Source organism: Salminus brasiliensis, chromosome 19 (genome assembly GCF_030463535.1).
Source record: "Salminus brasiliensis chromosome 19, fSalBra1.hap2, whole genome shotgun sequence".
NCBI classification, from domain to species: domain Eukaryota; kingdom Metazoa; phylum Chordata; class Actinopteri; order Characiformes; family Bryconidae; genus Salminus; species Salminus brasiliensis.
The window spans coordinates 31,626,106-31,652,077 of NC_132896.1; the positions used below are offsets into that span (position 1 = coordinate 31,626,106).

At 41.5% G+C, this 25,972-nt stretch overlaps 1 protein-coding gene across 1 annotated transcript in view; it reads right to left on the reverse strand.

The window, feature by feature from the left end:
• Positions 1-23,258, reverse strand: part of rxfp1 (relaxin family peptide receptor 1) — a 104,420-nt gene extending 81,162 nt beyond the window's left edge. The window contains exons 1-2 of the mRNA XM_072663078.1: positions 23,000-23,258; positions 10,911-11,060 (exon numbers count right to left, since the gene is read on the reverse strand). Coding sequence (XP_072519179.1) covers positions 10,911-11,060; positions 23,000-23,042 — 193 coding nt within the window. The 5' untranslated portion in view covers positions 23,043-23,258. The remainder of the gene's footprint in view (positions 1-10,910; positions 11,061-22,999) is intronic.
• Between the last annotated feature and the right edge of the window lie 2,714 nt (positions 23,259-25,972).

Sequence of the window (25,972 nt, forward strand, 5' to 3'; positions counted from 1 at the left end):
AGCAGCATCCTGACCTCTCCAATGTTCTTGTGGCTGATTGCTATCAAATTCTCACAACAATGCTCCAAATCTATCAAATTAGATTATCAGCACTGTGATCTTACCTTGACAACTACACTGGGAGAAGGTCACTTATTACATTCATATGCATTTTAAAGAATCATATAACATATTCATATTAAGAAGGCCATAATACACTATATGGACAAAAGTATTGGGACGCCTGCTCATTCATTGTTTTCTTTTGAGATCAAGGGTATTAAAAAGAGTTGATGCTGTTTTTGTTGGAGTAACAGAGATTAAGACTTTCTACCAGATTTTGAAGGAGCATTGCTGTGAGGATTTGATTGAGGTTTAGAGAGCATTACCTGACCTCATCCTAAAAGTGATCCCTCATCCCAAAATATTTATATATTTTCAGATGTCCAAAATGTCCACTTATGAAACTGGCTTATTAATCATGGCAAACAGTATGCAGGTACACAATAGGTGTATATATGTACAGTCATGCCCGAAAGTATTCATACCCCTGGCAAAGTTTGACTTAAATTTACTTTTATTTAACCAGAAGTTATATTTTTGCCTTGAAACGACACAGGCATCTCCCAGGAGATAACACGATGATGTACCAGAGGCATCATTGTGGGAAAAAGTATTTCTCAGCTTTTATACACATTTGAACAAAAAGTGGCATGTCCAAAATTATTCATACCCTTTGAAAACTGTCACAGTATATGGGAAAATCCAAAGTTCTATACCATTCCAAATAGTCCAAGCTGTTTTAAAGCATCCTAATTACCCTGATTCATTGGGAACAGCTGTTTTAATCAACTCAACAGGAGAAAAACAGCAGCTCTCTGCAGTTGGTTTGTGGACAGTCATGGCTAAGACAAAGGAGCTCACTAAGGACCTGCGGCTGTGCATTGTGGCCGCTCACAAGTCAGGAAAGGGCTATAAAGCCATATCAAAATGTTTTCAAGTTCCAGTGGCTACAGTGCAAAGTATTATTAAAAAATACAAGAAGTTCCGCACTGTGGAAAATCTCAGAAGATGTGGTCGGAAGCCAAAAGTGACACCTGTGCTGGCCAGGAGAATAGTGAGAGAGGTGAAGAAAAATCCAAGGATCACCACCAAGGCCATCCTGGTGAATCTGGACTCTGCTGGTGGCGACATCTCAAGGCAGACAGTTCAACGGACACTGCACACTGCTGGGTTCCACGGACGCAGGCCAAGGAGGACACCACTTCTCCAGAAAAGGCACACAAAAGCCCGCTTGACCTTTGCAAATGCTCATCTGGACAAAGAAGAAGACTTCTGGTGTTCTGTTTTATGGTCAGATGAAACAAAAATTGAATTGTTTGGCCACAATGATGTGTGCACCATTTGGCGTAAAAAAGGAGAAGCCTTCAACCCTAAGAACACCATCCCCACTGTCAAACATGGTGGTGGGAACCTAATGTTTTGGGGGTGTTTTTCAGCCAATGGACCAGGGAACTTGATCGCAGTAAATGGCACCATGAAAAAAGAGCAATACATCAAGATTCTCAACAACAACATCAGGCAGTCTGCAGAGAAACTTGGCCTTGGGAACCGGTGGACATTTCAGCACGACAACGACCCAAAACACACAGCCAAAGTGGTGAAGAAATGGTTAGCAGACAAAAACATTAATGTTTTGCAGTGGCCCAGCCAGAGTCCTGACTTGAATCCAATTGAGAATCTGTGGAGGGAGCTAAAGATCAGGGTGATGGCAAGGAGACCCTCGAACCTCAAAGAGTTGGAGCTCATCACTAAAGATGAATGGGCAAAAATACCAGTGGAGACATGCAAAAAGCTGGTCAGCAATTACAGGAAGCGTTTGATTGCTGTAATAGCCAATAAAGGCTTTTCTATTAATTATTGAGAAGGGTATGAATAATTTTGGACATGCCACTTTTTGTTCAAATGTGTATAAAAGCTGAGAAATATTTTTTCCCACAATGATGCCTCTTGTACATCATCGTGTTATCTCCTGGGAGATGCCTGTGTCATTTCCAGGCAAAAATATAATTTCTGGTTAAATAAAAGTAAATTTAAGTCAAACTTTGACAGGGGTATGAATACTTTCGGGCATGACTGTATGTATATATATCTTTCACTGGTTCTGAACATTGCTGGTCTGCCATTTGGAAAAGCACCAAAAACCTCTGAAAAGCTGGTCTATGAGACTGCACCCCTGGAAAAACCTACAGCCATTTATCACACACTATATTAGAATGAGCTTCAGCTCCTCAGGTGGTTGTGCTGTTGATGTCAATGACCTTGAACAGATGTGATGAATCAATTTGTTTTTGGACAGAGCTGTTAAAGTGACAGATCTCCTGCTCTGGAAGGTGCATCATTTCATTAACTGGGATTCGGTTTGTCCACCCATACTGAATTCCACAGAAGCTGATATTAAAAATGGCTCATTTGATCATGACCCACAACTCTGACTGGCATCGTTAACCCTGAAAAAGGGTAATGAGCTGTTATTTTATTGCAATTACAGGCCTGCGAGTGTGAGCACTGGTCTGGATTGTTATGTAAAAGAATGATAGTCTAACTAGACAAACAGTTTAATAGCTCCATTTATGATAATTACTCATCTGGTAGATAGTAGGCCTCATTCCTGACATTTTGCAAAGAAAAGAGTAAATTTGCTTATAAAAGAAGGGCTTATTAACATTTTCACCCGCCTGAAAGGCGCAGTCAATCTGATGGGTACCAACTTCGGAAATGTACAAAATCACAAAGACTGAATGAGCAAACTGGCTGTAGCTCCTGACCACCACAGTGGACCGAAGCGTTCTTTGCTGGCCCATTAATCTTCATTTCTGATGACCTACATGTTGTGCAGCCTTGCTTTTTCACATCTCATGAGCTTTAACTGAGACCCTGGTCATTCATCACTGTTTTTCAACTGATGTGTTCAACATTGCATGTTGTCGCCAAGCAGCAGCCGGACGGCTTCCAGCATGGAAGCAGGATTAATCTCCATAGCACATGCATGTCGGTTTATATAAACAGCTGTACTGCTCCAGTCGAGGGTCATTATCATGCTGTATGCACATTTTATAACCACACAATAGAGGCTAAGAGTTCTTGCCTTTGTTCCATCATTTTGGTCATTTGTGGTCACTATCTATGTACAACTGCTGGGCAGCTGAATAATGCATCACTGTGAGACTCTACAGTACCTGGAGAGCAGTACAGAACGACACTGGAAGAGGTAATGCATTACATTTATATGCAATTTATATATCACACTATATGGACAGAAGTATTGGGACGCCTGCTCATTCACTGTTTCTTCTGAAATCAAAGGTATTATCAAGAGCTTACCCTGCTTTTGTTGGAGTAGCTGTCTCTGCTGTCCAGGGAAGAAGACTTTCTACTATTTTTTTTTTTACAAAATTTGGGCTCAGAGTGGTCAAGCAACCAAAACCTGAGAGAGCACAATTGGCCTTGTTCTCTCCAGGTGGGTAGATGGCTCTCTCTCCCCACCTCACTTCAGTGTGATGCTAGCCGAAGCATCAGAGCTGTGTAGCTCCACCTTCATGGGGGCGTGTTGGTTTCCAGGTAGTTCGAAAAGGTAGTCACTCACCTCATCCTAAAAGTACTGGATGGAGCACCACCATCCATCATTTTAGAAAACACAGTTCCTCTACTACTCCACAGCTCAATGCTGGTGGGCTTTATACCCTTGTTGCCCACGTCTGGCATTTGGCATGATCAGTCCCAATCCCAATTGGGCAAAGGATACATGTAAACATTTAGATGTGTCTTTGGGTCGTCACGGTTCTATATAGAACCATTCCTTATATTAAACTGCCCCTGAAGAACCTCTTTTAGGGATGTAGAATTTCCTTTCTTTTTTTTTTGATGGTGTGCAGTGAAGTTTCTTCTGTTTACTTAAATGTAAATTTATTTCATCGCATGAATAAAATATATGATATCAGCACATATACAGAAACAGAGAAAAGTAAGTAAAGCTGGAAAACAAAACTGTTTTGATGTTGTATATTTTATTCATGAGGAAAAGGTGTTCACATTTAAATCAAGTACATCCAGTGCAGCCCTTATTTTCCCCAATGGCACTGGGTTCAAATGCTAAAATTTAGGAGCCGGAAACAATCAAACAACAAAAACATATCACACAAGAGTGTAGCTTTAGGTTTCTGATATATATATATATATATATATATATATATATATATATATATATATATACCTGCTGATCTACCTGATCTATACCTCTCTATGGAGCCCACACCTGGCACTCGTTCAGTATTTACTATTGTATATTACTATCTATTTCATATTGGCTATACAGGGACTAGACAAGTTGTGCGTGTGTGTGCATGTGCACATCTGTGTCATAAATGGTGCAACTTAAAGTTGTTAAATGCATTCGTTAGAAGAGGTGTCCACAAACATTTGGACATGTAGTGTACATAATAGTACGTCTCAGCCGTTTCTTTCTGGTCAGGGTCACTGTGGGTTCAGAGCCTACCCGGAAGCACTGGGCACACACTGGGCAGGAATACCCCCTGGATAGGGCACTAAGCCATCATAGGGACACAAACCACACACACCCATTCACTCACACACTCACACCTAGAGGCAATTTAGCACAGCCAGTTCACCTGCCATGTGTTTTTGGCAGGTGGGAGGAAACTACCCACTCCTCACAGACCAGAACAAGGATTGAGCACACAGTTCTGGGCCTCTGGTGCCTAGCAGCATTCACGTTACCTGCTGTACCATCTTGTCACCTAATTATAATAAATAAAGATGTATTATTATAATTATTATGATTATTATTAATAATTTACATTCAAATTGACTTATATAAGCTAAATAAACTGCAGGATCCACAGGAAGTGACTGTGTATCTTTATGACTCATCTGATAGAGCTCTTGAGGTTCAAAGGCTCCACTGTGAAAATGACAAATAGCCTCCTTTGTAGCAGAACCCGTATTTGAAAAAAAAAAAATAGCTGTTGTCCATGCTTCTGTCCATATCACACAGACGATGAAAGAAACAGCAGATGACTGAGTGCAGGTGGTCCCCAACACCTCTATCTTATGGAGGACCAGGGGTTTATCCAAAACCTCATTATTCATCAAACCTCCCGCCTCTTTTCCTCATCACTCTCTTTCAAAGAACCCCCAGCCCTCCATTCTACCTGTGATCCTCCCGAAGCATTCTCAAGCACAGCTTAAGCCTCATTCGAACTAGATTAGTTTATCAGGGGGTCATCTGTATCACAAATGTTTCACATCTTCTCAATGATCAAACTCTCACATCTGGAAGGTAATAAAAAACCCTGTAGGGAGGCCTGCATCAGGTGGTCACATGATCCCGTTCACAACAGTTGCGTCCAAATGATCGAGGAGATGCTGGCTCTTATTAGTTTAGTTCAAGGCGAAGCAATTTGGGAACTGGAAATGTGTTTGATATGCTAATATGCAGCCATGGCCTGAATGTTAGAGAGTTGGGCTTGGGGCTGGAAGGTTCAATCCCTTGGACTGGTTGGTTGTGGAGACAGGGGGGGTGAAGGAACCGTGCTTTCTCCTCCCTCAACATACACGGCTGAGGTGCCCTCAACTTCATCCCGGGCGATGAGGTGGCTGCCCATAGCTCCAGGTGTATGTGTGTTCGCTGCCCCTAGTCACTAGTATGTGAGTATGTGTGTGTGCAGAGGTTGGAATCCGCAATACTGCTATGCAATGGCTGCAAAGTGTGTTGCTAATTTTAACTATATCTACCGGAGGATGTGGGATACATGCCTCAGAGAGTGTTTTTTTTTTTTTTTTTCCCAAAACGAGGACAACATCTGCCTGGAAAAACATAGAGATGTGTATCCGGACGGGACTAAAATGAGCAGACCGCCACTGAATTCGGAGAAAAAATGCAGGTAATTCAGACTCCTAACACAGACATGGGCGATCCGGACGAAAATACTATCCCAGGGCGGAAAGAGAGAATTACACCAGGACCCCTTGTAAATGTAATCCCGTCTGAATAGGGCTTTAGCGTCTAGGGCACTTGATCTTCCATTGACTATATTTTTCTTGGTGAAAGACCTTCAGAAAAACTGCACTTGTCCATCAAACCGCTCCAGAATTACACTGTGGTTTCCTCTCAGATTCCAACGTGACCTTTCAGGTGCTGTGAGGGAACCTGATAAAGTTCAGTGCAAAAAGCGCAAAATGTGATAAGCAAGGAGGTATCCTTATCCACTCGGAGTGAGAATCTGGAGAGATTTGGAATGCCATTAGTGTGCACTACGCTGCTCTTTTCCTGTTCTTATCCTTCCTGTTCCCACTGATAAATGTCCTATGATTATGTAGGCGTTGACATTTCCCCCCTACGCTGACCTTTCGCACTTGGCTGCTGACACGGGGTCTAATCATTCGCTCGGTTCACTGTCCTCCGGTCTCACAATATCCCAAGACATGAAAGAGGTTAAACACTGGGTGTCTGATAAGGGACATTTTATATATGTACATACATATAGTGGCAGGTTTGGGCCTACCTGAACAACAGTCAATCTGAAACTATTAATAACTCAGCTAGTACAAGCTCGTGACCTGACCTCCAAACGGCAAAAAATTGTGATATAAAATAAAAATAAGAATCATTTCTTTTATCAAATCTTTTACAGTTTCTAAAAAAACTAAGCAAACAGGGTCCACAGGAACCCTTATGGCCTTTTCAATGTCACAGCCTGTAAACACTACTTGTAGAAGCCAAGAGTCTTTCAGTCCTTGTTTTGGGGGATTGGATTTTCACCCATTCTTCCTTGCAAATGTCTTCAATTTCTGTAAGACGTCATGAGTCGTCTTGCTGCACTGCCTTTTTGAGATCTGTTTACTTATTTCCGCTGGCAAGCCTGTTGTGGATCTTGGGGTGTTTTTGCTGAAAATTAGCACGCAAACACTCTGTCTTGTGCATGGCATCACATCAGTTCTTGCATCAGGTTTTGCATGTTGCCAATCAACCTTACAGGGTCACAGTTTGTGTATGGATGTGCTGATGTTTTATGTGTTTTGTGAGACAGCGAGAGCAGACTTCTGGGTTATCAGGTTCCTTCTGAAGAAAGATCTTGTAGTTTGTGACCCTAAATGTTGGCTATAAACACAGAAAGCCTTTAATGTGTAATAGCCTTTAATGAGTCCATTAATGCAAGACTTCTTCTTGCATGTGTTTTGTGAGACAGGTTTGAGGAGTCAAAGAAACAACAGAATTAAAAAAAACTGAAATAACAATTCGATTAATTGGCGATTAATTGCCCAGCCAGAGAGTCATCTTTATCTTCATGCTTTTTGGAAATCAGTTCCTCTTCTACTCGCTTTCCACTACAAGAAATCGTCTCATGGCATAGTCACTCCTAATAATTACTCTGCTTTTCCACAGAGGCTCTGTTCTTGGTGTCGCTGTTATCTGAGCCTTTGCTATTGCTCAATAAATGTTGGCTACAAACACAGAAAGCCTTTAATGTGTAATATCCTGAGTCCATTCATTGTGCAAAAGGAAGATGTCTTCTATAATAAGCCCCAGGAGGACAGTGAGGAAAACTGCTGTTACAGGATTCATTGTTCTTGAGAAAATGGTATTGTATGGATGTGCTGATGTTTTATATGATATTAATGATGATTATATGATATCATGAGAGAATGTTGGTGTTATATTTCTTTAAGAATCTTAACATGGGCTTGACTCGGCTACTGAGATCCTGCTTAATAGAGATTAATACTGAATATTGTCTTCTTCAGCCCCATGCGTCCTCACAGTGCCGTCCCTGTAATTGCTGGAATGCTGTTAGGTTGGTATGAATGCAGCACTTTTGAAGTTCTGAAAGATCCATGCAATTCTCCAGTCTGCTCTCATACTGTGGCCCCATGCTGTTCGGCTGAACTTGCCTGAAGTGTGACGGGTATTTATAGTCAAACGTCGTTATTAAAAATCTGGTCAACAGCATTGCGAGTTTGTTTAAACTGGGGTGAGGAACGGAGGTCCGGAGTCAAGGGCAGTTAGCGGACGTCTCTGCTCTAACACACATCAACTAAGCCTGGCAATTTAGGGCGAGTTGAATCAGGTGTGCTGGTATGTATGAAACCGTGCAGGAATCCAATTCCTGACAGATGTGCAAATGCACACACACATACACAGCTTGTCTAGTCTCTGTAGAGAAGAAGTATTGCCAATAGAATAGGACTCTCTGGAGCAGATAAACATCATGAACCTATTGGCGGCACCTTGCTGCCTAATGCCAGGCGTGGGCTAGAGGGGTAGAAAGCCCGCCAGCATTGAGCTGTGGAGACAGAGAACTGTGTTCTCTGGAATGATGGATGATGGGGCTCCATTATATCTGGAGTTGGGAAAGTTGTAGATGAAGGTGGTGATCATCCGACATCCTGAGCTCACACACGCTATTGTTGCTGAATGCAGTCAAATCCTCACAGCAATGCTCCTCCAAAATCTAGTAGTAAGCCTTCTTCTTTCCAGGACAGTAGAGACAGTTACTCCATCATAAGCAGGATAAGCTCTTTTTAATACCCTTGCTTCCAGGAGAAACAGTGAATAAGCAGGTGACCTAATACTTTTGTCCATATATTGCATTACTTGCATAGTTGTCTGTGAAAAATGAATCAGTAGTTACAGGATAATGAGGATTAAGATTAATAAACTGAATAATAAGCACCGTATTTAGGGGCGAACGTCTTAAGCTTCTTTGTGTGTTCACATCCTGAGGCGTGTTATTCAGTAACTATGCAAAACGACAGTGTTATTATTAAGTTTCAGGGGTGAGGAACAGACGTCTGGAGGCCTGAGCGTTAGGGGATTAAGGATGTGTTTGGAAGCTCTAGATATAATGTCAACATTATCCTTTGAAATATCTCTGTTGCCGTTATTAAGAGCTCTTTCAAATGTCAACTGAATTAGTGAGCTAAGTTAGTGATGTGCTGCTGGAGCTTCAGCTAGTGTAGACATTTTAAGAAATCGTCAGTGGCAATGGCAATGATAATAAGCCTTAACATCTGCCACTGACGAGATGTTAGGAGTAGGAGTACCTCATTGTGTAACTGGAGCTCCAAAATCAACATCCAACACCAAGCATGAAGTGACAGCCAGACCAGTATGAAGACATCAGGGGGGGGAATACACAGGGGGAAAGATTGAAAAGTAGCATTATGGAAGCTGACAGAACAAAAATAGGACTAAAGGAGTGCCAGACGGGGTACTAAAGGGGCTGTGAACCTAACTGCAAATATTAAAACTCATCTTAATGATCTGAAAGATCTGTGACTTGATGATCACTTAATGAAGGTACTTCTGCCATCAGCAGCTGGAGCCTGAGAGAGCACAACTGGCCACGCTCTCTCTGGGTGGGTAGATGTCTCTCTCTCTCTCTCTCTCTCTCTCTCTCTCTCTCTCTCTTTCTCTCTCTCTCTCCACACATCACTTCCAGTGTGATGTTGGCCAGCAGAGGAGTCTGTTAGCTGATGTATTTGAGCTGGGAACCCAGGGGCTGCCCAGTGACGATGCATCAGCGGCAGTTCAGAAAGAGCCGATGGCTGACTGCACATGGCGGTGGCTGACTGCGTCACTGCATATGGTTGGTGTGGTGCAACAGATAACACCACTACCTGCCAGTGAGCTACCACACCATGTGGGAGACTGGGGTTCAATTCCTGGTATGGGTGACTATGCTGCGCTACACCAGTAAGAGGCTGTGGGCAAGACTCCTAACACTACATTGGTCCAACGCTGTAATACGAGTGACCTTGTAAGTCGCTCTGGATAAGAGCGTCTGCTAAATGCTGTAAATGTAAATAGGGGAAGCATGTGCTAGTCTTCACCCTCCTAGAGCTGGTAACATTGAAAGTGATTGGGGAGAGCCCTAACGAGCAGGTTGGGTAATTGGCAGTGTAAATTTGGGAGGAAAATTGAGTGAAATAAAATTCTAGTTTCAGTTCAATTTCTGTAAAAGAGCTAGTAAGGTTCTTCACACCCATACCTCAAAGAATCACTTAAAGAACCCTTCGTATCACCTTTATTTTTGAGTTTAGAAAGTCTTCAGAAAGTGACGGGACAGGGATCACAGTTGGGTGCACGCTATTAGAGTAAATAAGGTAATTTCTCAAGCACATGTTAAGCTTAAGTTAATCTTAAACTGTAAACTGTTGGATTTGGATGGTACTGTGGGTATTGCAGTGGTCTAGGAATATTGCTATGGTGACTGTAGTCTTGTTTGCCCCTCTGCTGCTCCTCCTTCTTTTCCCTCTTGTCTCTTGCACCCTCTCGCTGCTGCATGTAGACAAGTATTTCACCCAAATTCTGGCTTTGACATCTCAGTTCAACTCATGAAATAATGGTGGTTTGGAAGAGGATGATGATGATGTGCGCTTTTGTGTGTTTGTGTGTGTAAAAACGGTGTACATGCAAAAGTTTACACTTTACTGCTTCATTAACAAACTGCAGACTGTATTAACTACCTCAAGGGGGCACTATATAACATTAGGTAGAGAAAACTGTCTGTTTAAATATATTGAACCCCCAGCTTCTGCTTTAGTGTCCTCCAACATATGGTAATTCCTCCCCTGACTCAAGTCAAACAGAGAAGCACAAATGTACAAATATCTCAATAAAAATGACCAGCATTGTTCTTTGACAGCCAATAATCCATTCATGAAGGAGCCTACAGCTACAGCTGGTACCCAGCGGAGGAGAGAGCGGCAGCCGGAGGGAGGGAGAATTAGAAAATGAGACGAACTCAGTGTGGAAGTGACTGAGGGAGAAATCAAAAGAAGAGGCACAGAGAGACAAACCAAAGACAATCAGACAGAGGATGATGGACGGTCAAAAGCTGAGGACTAACCACAGTTCTCTTCGTCCGCCTGGTTCCCGCAGTCGTCCACGCCGTTGCAGTGCAGGAGCTGGGGCAGGCAGGTGGTCAGGTTACCGCAGGGGAAATATCCCAGAGGGCAATGGGAGCGCTCCTCCGACACATTAAACATAGTCAGAGCCACTGAGTGAGAGAGAGAGAGAGAGAGAGAGAGAGGTTCAGTCTTTGGTCTACAATACTACAGCTTAGTCTGTATATATAATGAGTTGGGACATCCCGATCCAGTCCTGTGGATCAGGTACTGGCTATTTTAATCCCAATCCAGTTCTGAGTCTTTGTTTTAACCGCAGTGTTCAGAGCGCCATCTGCTGTCCTCAAGGCACAATTAACGGACACTATCCCCCGCCGGCTTCAGCAGCAGCAGTTGAGGTTCTGCAGTTTGGAGCTATTTCACAGTGGAACCTGAAACAGACCATAATATCTGACCCTTTATAAAACTATCACTGAAACGCTCCGTTTTACCAGCGGGAGAACCGACACTCGCCTTTCTCTGTTTATAAACCACCCCTGAAGAACCCATTCAGAACCTAGTGGAGGCTAATGCTAATGCTAACACACACACTCACACACTATAGAAATCCCAAATCACACACAGCACATTCACCCACTATAAACCAGTTATTACACACCAGTAGACCAACAACCACAGATACCAGTCCAGACTGTGTACCACTACACACACTCTCTCTCACACACTCAGGAAGTGATCAGACTGCAGTGTTGTAAAGGAGCTGGGAGCTGATTGGGCAGGGAGGAGAGTCAGGCTGGATTATAAGATATTAAACACTATAAAACATTCATTTTAAGAAAAGTCTCGACTGAACTAAATCAATCAGTCCAGTCTGATTATAGAAACTGATTATGAAAATAAAGTATTTTACTGAACCGATTAATCAACAGCTCATCTGATCTAAACTGTGGCGCTGGATCATTATTTACACACACTCAGAGATTGGATCGGTATCGGCTGATACTCAGTATTCAGAGACTCGGATTGGTTCGGGGGCAAAATAACCCTAATAATGAATATTGAACAAATGGTTTAATAATAAGCCATAAAGATGCTACAGACTCATTTGAGCAATAAAAGAAAAGTTGTTAAGAAAAGAGCGTGAAGAATCTTTAAATTGGTGAAGAACCTTTACATCCACTTTCTTTATGAAACTAAAAATGGCCCTCACTCAAATAACCCACTGTAGGGTCTTTATTTTGTAAGAGTGTAGTAAAAAAACAAAACAGTAAAAATCAGAACTTTGAGATACTGAATTACGCCGGTAAAGTTACAGCACAACCAGAAGTTCCTACAGTAACTGCTAAGGTGAGTGTTGGTGGCCAACGCAGGGATAAAAGCGTTCTTCATACATACACTATATGGACAAAAGTATTGGGACACCTGCTCAGTCATTGCTTCTTCTGAAGTGAAGAGTATTCAAAAGATTTGGCCATGCTTTTGTTGGAGTGACTGTCTCTACTGTCCAGGGAAGAAGGCTTTCTACCAGATTTTAGAAAAGCATTGCTGTGAGGATTTGATTGCACTCAACAGCAAGAGAATGAGAGAGGTCAAGCTGTTGGATGGTCACCACCTCATTCCTAAAGTATTGGATGGAGCACCATCCATCATTCCAGAGAAAACTGCAGTTCCACTGCTCCACAGCTCAATGCTGGGGGGCTTTATACCCCTCTAGCCAGGCATGGTGTTAGCAGGTTTAGAGAGTTGCAGCTTAAAGTAGCCGAATGCATTCATTAGAAGGGGTGTCCACAAACATTTGGACATATAGTGTATATACAGTATATTTCTTTTTAGAAGGTCTTTATGGAACAAAAATGCTTCTGCTATGGCATCACTCAAATAATTCACTGTTGGAGCTTTATTGTTAACAGGGTAGAAGATCAGCTTTAGCTCATTTTGGCTGTTTTCCAACACAACCAGTATGCAAACGTTGAAGCACCCCAGGCCGAATAACAGTATTCCATAGATGTGCAAAATTAATACCACTTTTTTCTGTAAATATCAACACTAATAAAATGCAGAAAAGAAGTGAAATAGTGAGGCTGAGCTCAGATGGCAGAGCATAGTCCACCCAAAACACCACAATATCTTATGTAAAGTCACGGATTCTGCAGGCTCTGCTTGTTCCGCTGGGGCTCATGTCTTTTTTCTGCTGCGGATTCTCGCAGATCCAGTTAAAAAAAAAAAGGAATCAGCTTTAGTGGATAAGCTGCACTCATCATGTGTCACTTTTCTCAAGATAAAAAAACAGGGTGGGTAAACTTAAAGTGGGGTTAGTCACAGGTCTGCACAGTGCTACAGTTTTGCTTGCTGTAAATCTGTGGTTTAAAAAATCTCCTGCCCAAAGAATCCTCCTCACTGCCATCACTGAGGTCTCCTTCTGTTCCAAAAATAGGGTAATGTGTGCTAGTCTCTATCGGCTGCTCATTTAAAATGAAGTGGGACTTCACTCGGCAAAAGTTTAGAGGTTGATTACCACTCCAGAGTTTAATAAATTCTCTGACTCTTTATAATACATTCTCTGACAACTGTGGTTCCTCTGTGCAGCTGGCTGAGGACGTAGAAATGAAGTGAATCAATACTACAAAGATGAGAAGATTCTGTAAACGATATTAAAGTGCCACTGTGAAGGGGAACTGTGGAAGACAGGGGAAGAGTTGGACTAATAATAGAAACTGCTCATATGCTGGTAAGAAAGGCAAAGCTAGCTGGAGAATGTCCCTGCTCAATCACACCTGCTAACATTTAGGGATAAGAGTGATATTATGCAAACAAGGCATAGGCAATGCATTCAGTTATATCTATGTCATATTTCTGTTATTATATAAGAGTATGACAATGTAGGAAAGTAAGAATTTGGTGGCGCAACAGATAACACCACTACCTGCCGCTGTGTTATAACACCATGTGGGAGACCAGGGTTCGATTCCCGGTCTAAGTGACTGTGCTGTGCTACACTAATAAGAGTCCTTGGGCCAGACTCCTAACACTACATTGGCCCACCTCTGTAATACGACTAACCTTGTAAGTCGCTCTGGATAAGAGCTTCAGCTAAATGCCATAAATGTAAGAATGGAAATATAATGAGTGTGATATAAATAAGCCAATAATATTCCTAGATTTTTATTTTGCTAGTGTCACAAACTCTCCTTTTAACAGGAAAACACAGAAATACTAATATATCACATCTTTATTTTGACTGAAAAAAACAATAATAGGTGCTTACTGATCAACCCTAAACAAGCTCCCATCCTTAATCAGGAAAAAATACAGCGCATCCAACAAGAGCAAACACCCAGTGCATCATTCATACAGCAATCAAAACACGATACTTCATAGAAAGTTCTGATTCTGCAATCTGATCTCTGAAGAATCTGACTCTATCTGGTAGCAACTTTAATTTCACCAGCAAACAGCCACTAGGGGGCATTCAGAAAGCAGCTTTTGTAACCTGTGCTCTGAGATTAGCCTTGTAAATACATCAGCTAATCAGCATGTGTTTAGTTTGTTAATGACTTGATTAGCATTTTCAAGTTAGCCGGTGCGTTGTATGAATCTACTGGACGATCTAAATGTCCTAAAGTTTGTAGACAGCTGCTCATCTAACATTACTTCTGAAATCAAGCGTATTAATAAGGGGGGTTGTCCTTCTTTGCTGCAACAGTAGTATTCAGTCTTCGGAGCAGGCTTTCCACAAGATGCTGGAACATTGCTATAAGGATTTGATTGCATTTAGCCACAAGAGCATCAGTTAGGTCAGGTACGGATATTGGATGATTAGTTCTGCCACTCCAGCTCATCTCAAAGGTATTGCATGGAGCTCCATCAATTCCAACACAGTTCCACTGCTCAACAGCTCAAAACTGTGGGGGGGGGCTTTATACCCCTCTAGCCATATTACTTGAAACATTGGGTATGCAGTATTAAGTTCACTACGGTACACTCAGTGCAAGATACAGATCTGTAAGGGGAAAAACAGTTGTGCAGAATAAATGGTGTGTCAACGTGAAGGATTGCCTCCGTGTAAAGTAACCCTGGAGCAGATGGGAGAGTCGATTTGTTTTACAGTGTTTTTTTTTTCGTTCTTTTTTCTTTTGCAAGCATGGGAGAGTGGTGAGCAAGCAGCAAGTGCTTTAGAGACCCAGCGCTGCAAACCCTGGACTTTTCCCCACCAGGCAAATTACTGCATAGAACACATTAACATATGCAGCACCGGAATTGCACACTCCTGTTGAGGTTGGAGAGGGCTCATTTGTACCCATATTCTTTAAAAGAGGAAGTGTTTGGTGTTCAGGCTTCCATGACTGAAAAAAACAGGTGGAGGGAGAAAGTAATGGAGAGGAAAGTGGTATTGAAGCACTGCAGGCAGAAGAACCCACATCAGCCTTGTATCTGCAGGTCTATGTGAGGGTAGTACGACCTCCCATATTAGATTTAAAGGGGATATATATATATATATATATATATATATATATATAAATATACCCAATTTAAGTTAAAGGGTTTATCAAAAAAGTTAAGGATTTTAAGATGTACAGTAAATACTTAAAGTATTAAGGAAGATATGATCATGATTCTTTAGTAGACAATTGCATTTCCAACAAAGTTTCTATTGGTTTTTTAATTTTTTCTTTTAAGGCAAACATTTTAACACTTACAAAAAATCAAAGTAGGCTGTAGAAATTAAATTGACGCTAACATGTAAGATCAGAAACTGCCCCGCATCGGTCTCTGATTGCTTGTTCCTGGCTTAGTATAGAAAATTACAGAACTGGCAATGAGGTGACGTGAACTCAAGGTGAAGTAAATGTTAGCAAACTACTGCAAACAGAGACAATAACAATAAACTTAGTAGTAAACTTATTCGTTCTTGTGTTTTCAAGAAGAGAGGCATTATGGAAAAGGTATTGGGGGGGCGTTTTTGGGATGGGGTGAGCAGTGGCCCACTATCATTTAAAGCAACAGGCCCTTAAACTGGCAATTCTTAACATGGCTGTTTAGAGAGGGTGAAAAGGGTGTTGTGGAACAGGACAGCGCACAGTCAACAGACATGCTTTGGTTAGTGTAGCAGGTAAAGCATAGAAGTCAGCAGTTCTGGACTGAGACGGAGGCCAAAGTGTTTTCAAAAGGAGTGCTGCCACTTTTCAGCTCTTACAGAGAGAGAGAGAGAGAGAGGTCTGGAAAAAGCTGCAGACTTTCTAAAATTCTGCAACAATAATCTTTCAGAGGAATTATTAAATAAAGTCATTTTTAAAGCATTTTTATTGCAAATAACGTCATTTTGATAGAAAATCGCTGAGTTTTTTTAAACTCATTTAATTTATAATGTGTAATTTGTACAGAAAGTGGATGGAAACATAGCTGTTAACATGTCAGCACTATATAACCAGCTATCACCACAATAAACACTTTCTATTGGAAGATAAAACGTCAGTGAAAAATATTAAACATCATAATAATATAAAACTGACAAAAACGTACTAGCTGCATACGTAAATGTAAGATTCACAAACCATAACGCAGCCCACGGCCTGCATTCAACTCCTCAAGCTTGGTGAGCATGACTGGCTAATTGCACTACGCTAACCGGGTGACATCCCACGGATGCCTTATTTGCATCTTCGGAGTGATGCGTCTATTCAAATCAAGTCACTGCAATCATCATAATTAGAAAATGGCACTTGACGGGCACCTGCGCAGTCAACCAACGAGAGTAAATAGGATAACATCATCTCACCGGCTGAGTTCGTTATTTGCTTGAGTGTTCAAGCGTGCCGAAGCCCACTACCTTCAAAAGTCTTCTCAAAACCATGGCTGATTATTAATAATGTCTGCCAACATCTGCTGATTCCCAGCCTGCATGAACGACACCTCCCATGCATTCTTCTCACAGAAAGGTTGGGATAATAAGGATTCATAAAATATGAGGCAAAGTCTTTCATTAAGGTTGCTAAAGTTAGAGATGCTGTGGAAAGAACCGAAGATCTGAAAACTGAGGTTTCTGTGTTTTCTACAAAGCAGAGCAAATTGGTGTAGTGTGTAAATACACCAGTGGTAGTGTATATACACAAATTCAGCCTATAGCAGCAACTATACACGTTCACACCAAGGTTATACATAAGTATTACAGCATGAAATTTGAGCAGCCAATCAGATCAGAGCTCATTTGCACGGAACATGCTCGAATAAAATGAATAATGGCGTATGCCGGTGTGCATGCCCCCATTATAAACAATGGCCCGGTGTGCGTCAGGCTTTACGATACATTGCGAATAAATGTTTTTTATAACTGTAAAACTTCTCTAAATTAACGTTAGCTAGTTTAATCCACCTTTCTCTCTTCCCTCCCTGTCTTTATTGCACTGAATCCGTCATTTCGAATTAAAAGCCCTCTGCACCGTTTTGTAATTTCAATTTCATTACATAACATTCTGTTTTTAATTTTCCTAAAAAACTTATGTAGCAGAAACACTGCTGTGACTGCCGTGGTTCCACTATCAGTGGTGAATACTGTACATTTAGTTGGCTCACGATTTGTTCAGACCCAAGTAGCAGCAGGTGATGGCCCACCTGCTGTCAAAACCCCCAGGCCAACGGTGGGCGAATGCTCAGTGTTTTCTAAAGAATGAGATGTTGGTCTCTGGATTCTGGATTCTGTCCTCATTCCTCAGATTCTTTGTCTCCTCAATTGGGTTAGTAATAAGGCGCCGGCACCGCTGCATCACATTGAAAAACATAGATGCCTCGAATGGTTTTGACTCTGCCAGCCACCAGCTGACAACCAACAACCAGCAGCTCCTGACTGGGCGTTTGAACTGTGCTGTTCAGTTGGATCCACTGCAAAATGAAATACAAACATGCTCTAAACTCCAGGCTCTGCGAGGCCAGAGGACCACTGAAGGTTTGCTTGCTGGGTTCAGGAACAACAAAACACTATGACAGATGTGACGGTATTTACATATGCAGTACAGTATATATGACCTTGGACAGATCCGATCTCATCCATGATGTATAAATGTTAAATATTAATATTATACACATGATCATTTCTGTCAGGTCAGCGAATGCGCCGCCAAGTTCAAACGTTCATGGCTGCTCCTTGATGCTACGATAGGCTTTGATTTAGCTTGTGGTAGTAGTCTCGGCAAAGAGCCAATCAAACGGTGTTTCCATGCTGTGTGTCTAACTGACTGTTAGAGATAGGAATTCTGGCCTGATGCTGATATGCAATATTTTTTATGTACATATCTGTTAAAGCTTTTTTTGATGATGATGATATACACAAAATATTGATTATCCAAACTGTGATGCTCTAGGCAGGTCTCGTGAGGTGTTTTTGTTTTGGTATGCAGGGGTCAGTACATACCAAAAGCAACCAAAGAAGGCCAACCGCTGAACCAACAACAGGGTCATTGGCACATAAGGCTCACTGATATAATCCATGGAGGCTCCACCTCACAACTTACAGGACTTAAAGGATCTGCTGCTATACTACAGGACACCTTCAGAGCTTGTGGCCATGACCATGCCTCGAATGGTCAGTTCTGTTGTGGTGGCACTAGGTGGTACTAATCTAATGGCTCTATCCATAAAATTTGACTATATTAAACTATATAGATTTGATTAATCATCATCTTACATAATTAGTTAAAAATGTAAACCTAGAGACATACACATCTCCGCTGTCTTTCAAAAACTCTGTATCTCCATTACATTGTGTTAGAATTTCATGCTGAATGGACCAATAGAAATGCTCCAAAAGGTTTTTCCCTTTCCTGTAAAGCTGCCATTTATACAAGGTTTTTGCATGACAGTAAAGCTATGCCTGAATGAAACTAAAATGTTTCCAATATTTAAATAAAATAAATGTACCTGGAGGGAAGGCTGGAGAACCTGCCTTCAGGGAATTCCACTGATTTCTTAACATTTCTGCAAAACCCTCTGACTGAGATTGGTGGTTTGATGTGAAATGTGCTGCTCTAGAAAAACTTACTGGGTCAGAGCGGCTCACAACAGTGATGACAGGAGACGGGCGTCTTGCGCTTCTGAGCCGAATGGGTTTGACTGCGCTGGGTGACACCGGGAGACATTGTTTTAGGAAGGATCTACAATAGGATTTGGGCCTGAGACACACTGTTAAAGATATGTTCACGATGGAGGGGCACATGCAGGGTGCTGCGAGGCAAAGAAATAAAATTGAAAAAGCGAAGAAATTGTTTTACTTTTTTATCGATTTGTAGATTTTTCAATATTTCAATATTTCACCATCATCAGCATTTCATAAAAAACTGACTCTCAGGTTCTGAGGTTGCGACAGTATGATATTTTCACAGTATGATAACCTTCTCCGAAAATATCACGGTTTTATGGTATCTTATATAATACAATATTTCATAATTTTTCTTCTTATTATTTTTTTTTATTTTAAATTATGATTTCATACACAGGGATTAAAAAACTATAGTTACAATGCTATAGCTTTACTTGAAACTATTTATTAATGAAATTATATGTAAAATATCTTCCCTTTCGTAAAGAAATACAATAAAATAAATAAATAAATATATTAAAAAGCTACATATGAGGTGAATCTCTTTTCTTCATTATTTTCATTATGGATTCATCTTGCGATTATTTATTCCCATTAATTGATTGATTGTTTATTAACTGAAAATAGTAAGAAATTGGGGAATTTTCTGGTCTTTTGCATTGTTTTCAGTACCAGTTTTAAGCAAATGTACACAGTAGGATTACCGTGAACTTTCATACCATGGCATACCTTTTAACAGTATACTGCTGCAGCCCTAGTGGGTTTACTGCTTGTTTAGGATTGTAAGATCAATGGCTACATATGTTGTGGACCAGAGGCGTCGTCTGGATCCATTCATGCATCACTCTATGATGAACCACTTCACACCAAACCCACTCTGAATGACTTAGTTTACATCTCAACCCCTGAAAAATGCAGAAATTCAGGCAAAATCTGTGAAATTCTCTTTTAACACTTTTGAACAAATTCTTCAAAGTCTGTGTCGAAAAATGATAAATAAATTTGAATAAATATAGTTTATTATATACATTATAATATATAATGTAAATAAATATAAATATAAAAATATAAATAATTTTCTCTCACATTTAAGAGCATATATATATTTTTTAATGTATAATTTATTAAATTTAATTTCAGTTTTAGGTGTAAATTAAAATGTAAAAAAGTATTTTTTCATGTAAATGTAAAATTAAAATATACAGTTTCAGTTATACCTGGCAAAAGTACAAATGGTCCTAAGTCTGCATAAGTATGTTAATAAAATTGAAAAATTAATGGATAAAACTCAAAAATATTTTAAAAAATAAATATTTTATAGATACAGAAGCATCACCTTTTCGGTCAAATCCAAGTTGCGGTCCGATGCCAAACATCTGATATGACACTCCTTAGAGATCTATCTACCTGTCACTGTCTATCTGTACTATCAGCTCATTTCAGCTGTCCGATCCCTATTCTTCTCACATCCAAGCGCCGAGTCAGACTGTAATTGCTTGCACTCATCTGCAGCTTCCACTTTATCCATCACCTCCATTCAGCAACACCAAGCCTAATCAAATTAGGCTGTGGACGTTCTCTGGGCTGTCCTCAGGCAGCGGCGCACTAAAGGCGACAGGGCCGTGAGCATGGCGTGTTTGTGTAGTCTAAAGAGGTCACCCTGTAAGCCTCGGTGTTGGCATTCAGCTTCCCTAAAGCAAACCAGCAGACAGTAATGCTCAACATAACCCTGGTAACTTTTGATTTAATGAAGAAGGCGGAGCTTCCCAGCATTTTTAGCAGCATTGTTGTTTTCTGATATATATTACTTATTCTAATATTTATTAATATTTGTTTTTTAAAAATTAGTTATTCAAATTTTATTTTTTTATTATTATTTTGTATATGTTAAATGTATTTATCATTACAGAAACATAGGTGTTATATAAAAAGGGCAGTATTTTGGGGTTCAGGTGTAAATTCCTAATTCCCCTATAGGGTTAACCATAGCGTTTGCATGCTGTCCTCGTGCAAAATTCCTTGTGCAAATGGCCTCGTCCCTGAAATTCCCAGCTCGTTTGGAGCTGCCTATAAAAAAGTTTGGATTTTCATCTGTAGATAAGATGAGTAGAAACACAAATCTTTAGAAACACAAATGAGGGGTTTATAAAGGTCTTGTTCTTTCTTTAATAAACATCAAATCAACATTTTTCTTAAATTACTTATTCCCTATGCATTAAACTATATTTATTAGAACCCTTATTAGTATTTAATTAGAGGTATGCTCTGTGACAATCACTAAAAATAACATTATTAGTTGTTATTAAACACTTTGCTACCACCCTGTTATGCACATTTATTAGTAGCTGTTTAGTCTGTAATTAGTGATCACCCCTGAATTGTCTATTACAGTGTATTCAAGTTGGGCAGATTAGTTTGGCCCTCTGATTACACTGATGAGCTGATCTCCTGTGTGGAATTCATATTGACATAATAGAGATTCTGTTTAAATAGACACTAAATCTGTGATGCAGACTGACTCATTAAACACTCATTTGTTTAGTCTCTAATCAGTGATGAGTAGACCTTCAATTAACAATGTTGAACACTGCTTGTATTAGTGTATTTTTATTAGATGTAATAGATGGATTAGCGATGTATTAATTTCTAATTAACTTATTACACTCACATAAAAAGCAAAAAATTAGACCAGTCGCTACCTAGAACCCACATGAATCAAAGTGCTGCCATTTACACACTAATAGCAATTAAAATTAGGTGATAATACATGCAAAATGATCTGCGTAACAGGGTGGTAACAAAGTGTTTATTGTGCATTACTGCAACTAATGCAATCAAATCATTGGGTTTAAATGTATATACTAATAGGTCATATTAAGGTCATAATAAAAATCATTTTTAATGTAAATTAAGTGTATAATTTTATAAGTTTTATCGAACAACAAATAAGACTTTAATAAACCCCTTATTTGTGCTCTTAAAATAAATACAATTATTAAGCAAATAACACAATAACTGGTTTAATAACTGTGAGCTCTGCTGACTTAAGCAGCTTTCGGGGCATCTGAGCTGGTTCATCAAGGTCTTCTGAAGGGACTGATCCACTGGATAAGGCAGAAAACACCCCCAAATGCTGGGGCTTAAACAAAACTTAAGGTGAAGGTGGATCTCCAGCATCACACCTGGTCACCAATGCTGTAGATGCATAAAACTAAAGGTGCTTTAGATGGCTGTTCCAGCGATGCCATAGGAGAACCAGGTTTGAGACCAATGAAGAAGGAGGAGAGTGAGTGTAAGGAACCTTTTACAGGTCAGAAGAACCTCATCACTCAAAAAAACCCAAACATTAAAAGCACCTTTATTTTCAGGAGTATAGCGTTATGGAGATTTGGGTCCAGCTGAGAAGGACAATGGACAAGCTGGTGCCGGCTGCTCTGCTGGTGCCCCTCCAAGCACAGTCAACACTCTCAGGCTTTGCTGATGACATGTATTGTGTAAGCTCTCGCACAGTGGGCCACTAGTACAGGTCACATTTTCTGGTGGCCCAATTTCATAAGCAACTTTTTATAACCCATGGCACAGCAGAAAAGGACAGCAAGACACCATGCCGGCACTAATTATGTCCCAGTGGTTCTCACGGACCTGGAGCTGTCCACCGCAAAGTTCCATCTCCATCTCCTATCTAAAAAAACACACACCAGCACTGACACCCTGGTCACCTCATGCTGCGTCCAGCACAAACTGTCAATCAAATAACTAACTGTGTCCCAGTTAAGATATAAGGTGAAAAAAGCTATAGAAACCCAGATCTGAAGGCTGAATGAATGGAAAGCAATGGAGGAGGCAGGGCAATGACTGTCACCAAACACAGCTTGTCCTTCAACCTGAGCAATGAGCTTAAGGCAGTTTATTGGCTTCTGTCCAAGCCAGGCAATGCCTTTCAGATGAAGGAAAGCTGGTAGAGAAGCATGTCCTGCAGGTGAAGGCTCTAGCAGAACTCACCTGACACTCCACACAGCAGGACGCCAACGATGGAGGTTTGCATGGAGCTGCGGAATCCTGCAAAAATCGAAGCTCAAAGTCCGAGTTAATACCGGCTCGACCCCTGCTTGCCCCCTCGTCCTGGAGAGTGCTGAGCTGGAGATTCAGACTTTCACACAGGATGAGCTGGACTGCGCGTCCCGCGAGGCGCTCGGAACGAGGGAACGAGGCAGTGAATGGGTAGAAGAATGAATGGCCAGCGCTCGCGCACACGCTGCTGCTCTTCAGAGCGCGCGTCCCGTTTTTTTGTTTTTTTTTCTCTCTCACTTATTCCCACTAGCCACGCCCCCCTGCACGACGATTGGCTTGGGGAGGTCTAGATGCATGAGCTGGGATTGGCTAGAATTGGGTTAAAGTGGCCCAGTTCCTTTGGCTCAGATTGGTCAGGAGTAGGGTTGCAATCTCTGAGCTGTGATTGGCTTAGAGACTTTTTTTTCTGAGTTGGGGTTTGATGGTAGTTTCTGATGGTAAAAAAATGAGGGTGATAAAGGTGCCGAAGATACATTTATTATAGTATTCATGGAGGTTTTCTGTGAAGTGTGAAAAATAATATAATATAATAATATAATAATAAGTCCATTTCCCACCCTGCAACTAGCGATGCTCTGGTCAGAGTGACATCATCTTATTCCACTGGACCAGTCAGAACCAACTATCGTCCAACTAGCGATGCTCTGGTCATAGTGACATCGTCTTATTCCACTGGACCAGTCAGAACCAACTATCGTCCAACTAGCGATGCTCTGGTCAGAGTGACATCGTCTTATTCCACTGGACCAGTCAGAACCAACTATCGTCCAACTAGCGATGCTCTGGTCAGAGTGACATCATCTTATTCCACTGGACCAGTCAGAACCAACTATCGTCCAACTAGCGATGCTCTGGTCAGAGTGACATCATCTTATTCCACTGGACCAGTCAGAACCAACTATCGTCTAACTAGCGATGCTCTGGTCATAGTGACATCATCTTATTCCACTGGACCAGTCAGAACCAACTATCGTCCAACTAGCGATGCTCTGGTCAGAGTGACATCATCTTATTCCACTGGACCAGTCAGAACCAACTATCGTCTAACTAGCGATGCTCTGGTCATAGTGACATCGTCTTATTCCACTGGACCAGTCAGAACCAACTATCGTCCAACTAGCGATGCTCTGGTCAGAGTGACATCGTCTTATTCCACTGGACCAGTCAGAACCAACTATCGCCCAACTAGCGATGCTCTGGTCATAGTGACATCGTCTTATTCCACTGGACCAGTCAGAACCAACTATCGTCCAACTAGCGATGCTCTGGTCATAGTGACATCGTCTTATTCCACTGGACCAGTCAGAACCAACTATCGTCCAACTAGCGATGCTCTGGTCATAGTGACATCGTCTTATTCCACTGGACCAGTCAGAACCAACTATCGTCCAACTAGCGATGCTCTGGTCAGAGTGACATCGTCTTATTCCACTGGACCAGTCAGAACCAACTATCGTCCAACTAGCGATGCTCTGGTCAGAGTGACATCATCTTATTCCACTGGACCAGTCAGAACCAACTATCGTCCAACTAGCGATGCTCTGGTCAGAGTGACATCATCTTATTCCACTGGACCAGTCAGAACCAACTATCGTCTAACTAGCGATGCTCTGGTCATAGTGACATCATCTTATTCCACTGGACCAGTCAGAACCAACTATCGTCCAACTAGCGATGCTCTGGTCAGAGTGACATCATCTTATTCCACTGGACCAGTCAGAACCAACTATCGTCCAACTAGCGATGCTCTGGTCAGAGTGACATCATCTTATTCCACTGGACCAGTCAGAACCAACTATCGTCCAACTAGCGATGCTCTGGTCAGAGTGACATCGTCTTATTCCACTGGACCAGTCAGAACCAACTATCGTCCAACTAGCGATGCTCTGGTCATAGTGACATCGTCTTATTCCACTGGACCAGTCAGAACCAACTATCGTCCAACTAGCGATGCTCTGGTCATAGTGACATCGTCTTATTCCACTGGACCAGTCAGAACCAACTATCGTCCAACTAGCGATGCTCTGGTCATAGTGACATCGTCTTATTCCACTGGACCAGTCAGAACCAACTATCGTCCAACTAGCGATGCTCTGGTCATAGTGACATCGTCTTATTCCACTGGACCAGTCAGAACCAACTATCGTCTAACTAGCGATGCTCTGGTCATAGTGACATCGTCTTATTCCACTGGACCAGCTTGGAGTTCAAGTTCACCTTTTCCTACTAGCGAGAGACTGTTGCCGTAGCAGCATGAGGGCAGTTTCAGTCAGCGTGACTGGAACTGGGAGCTCGGCTCAGCATTAGTAAAGGTGAATGAGACTTCGCCAGAGCAGCTCCAGTTAGAGTTTCACCCTGAGAGACAGAACTGAGGCCCATACATGAGTGAGACACCTGCAGGCATTTGTAAAAGTGTGTGCAGCAGATGCTGACCTGCTGCTGTGGTTACAGTCTTAGACCCCTCAATTCTCTGGACCTGCTTAGTGAGATTAGAGCGGGAGAAGAGTATGAAAGCTTCTCGCCAGGTGGAGAGCAGACCATGTCACAAAGCAGAGCCTCAAAGCAGAGCTAAAGATTCTGAAAGGTCAGACGGCTGAGTTAGCAGAACAACCCAGAGGTAATGTGAGTGATGTCAAACCTCCTTTGTTGCTCGATATGCATCCAGGCAGTAAGGATGATACGTCGGAGGTTACAGCCCTCGAGAAGGATGTTAACGGAATGAAACAAAAGGTCAAGAACCTGGTGGAGAGGAACAACGAGCCTGTGACCTCAGCAACCAGTGCCAGGAGACACAACAAAGAACCACACTGAAGGAGAAAGGACGTCTTTCCCAGAAATGAGAAGAAAGCAATCCAGAGCTTCATTGCCTCCCAGTGTAGAACCAAAGACAAGCGAAGCTCCAGC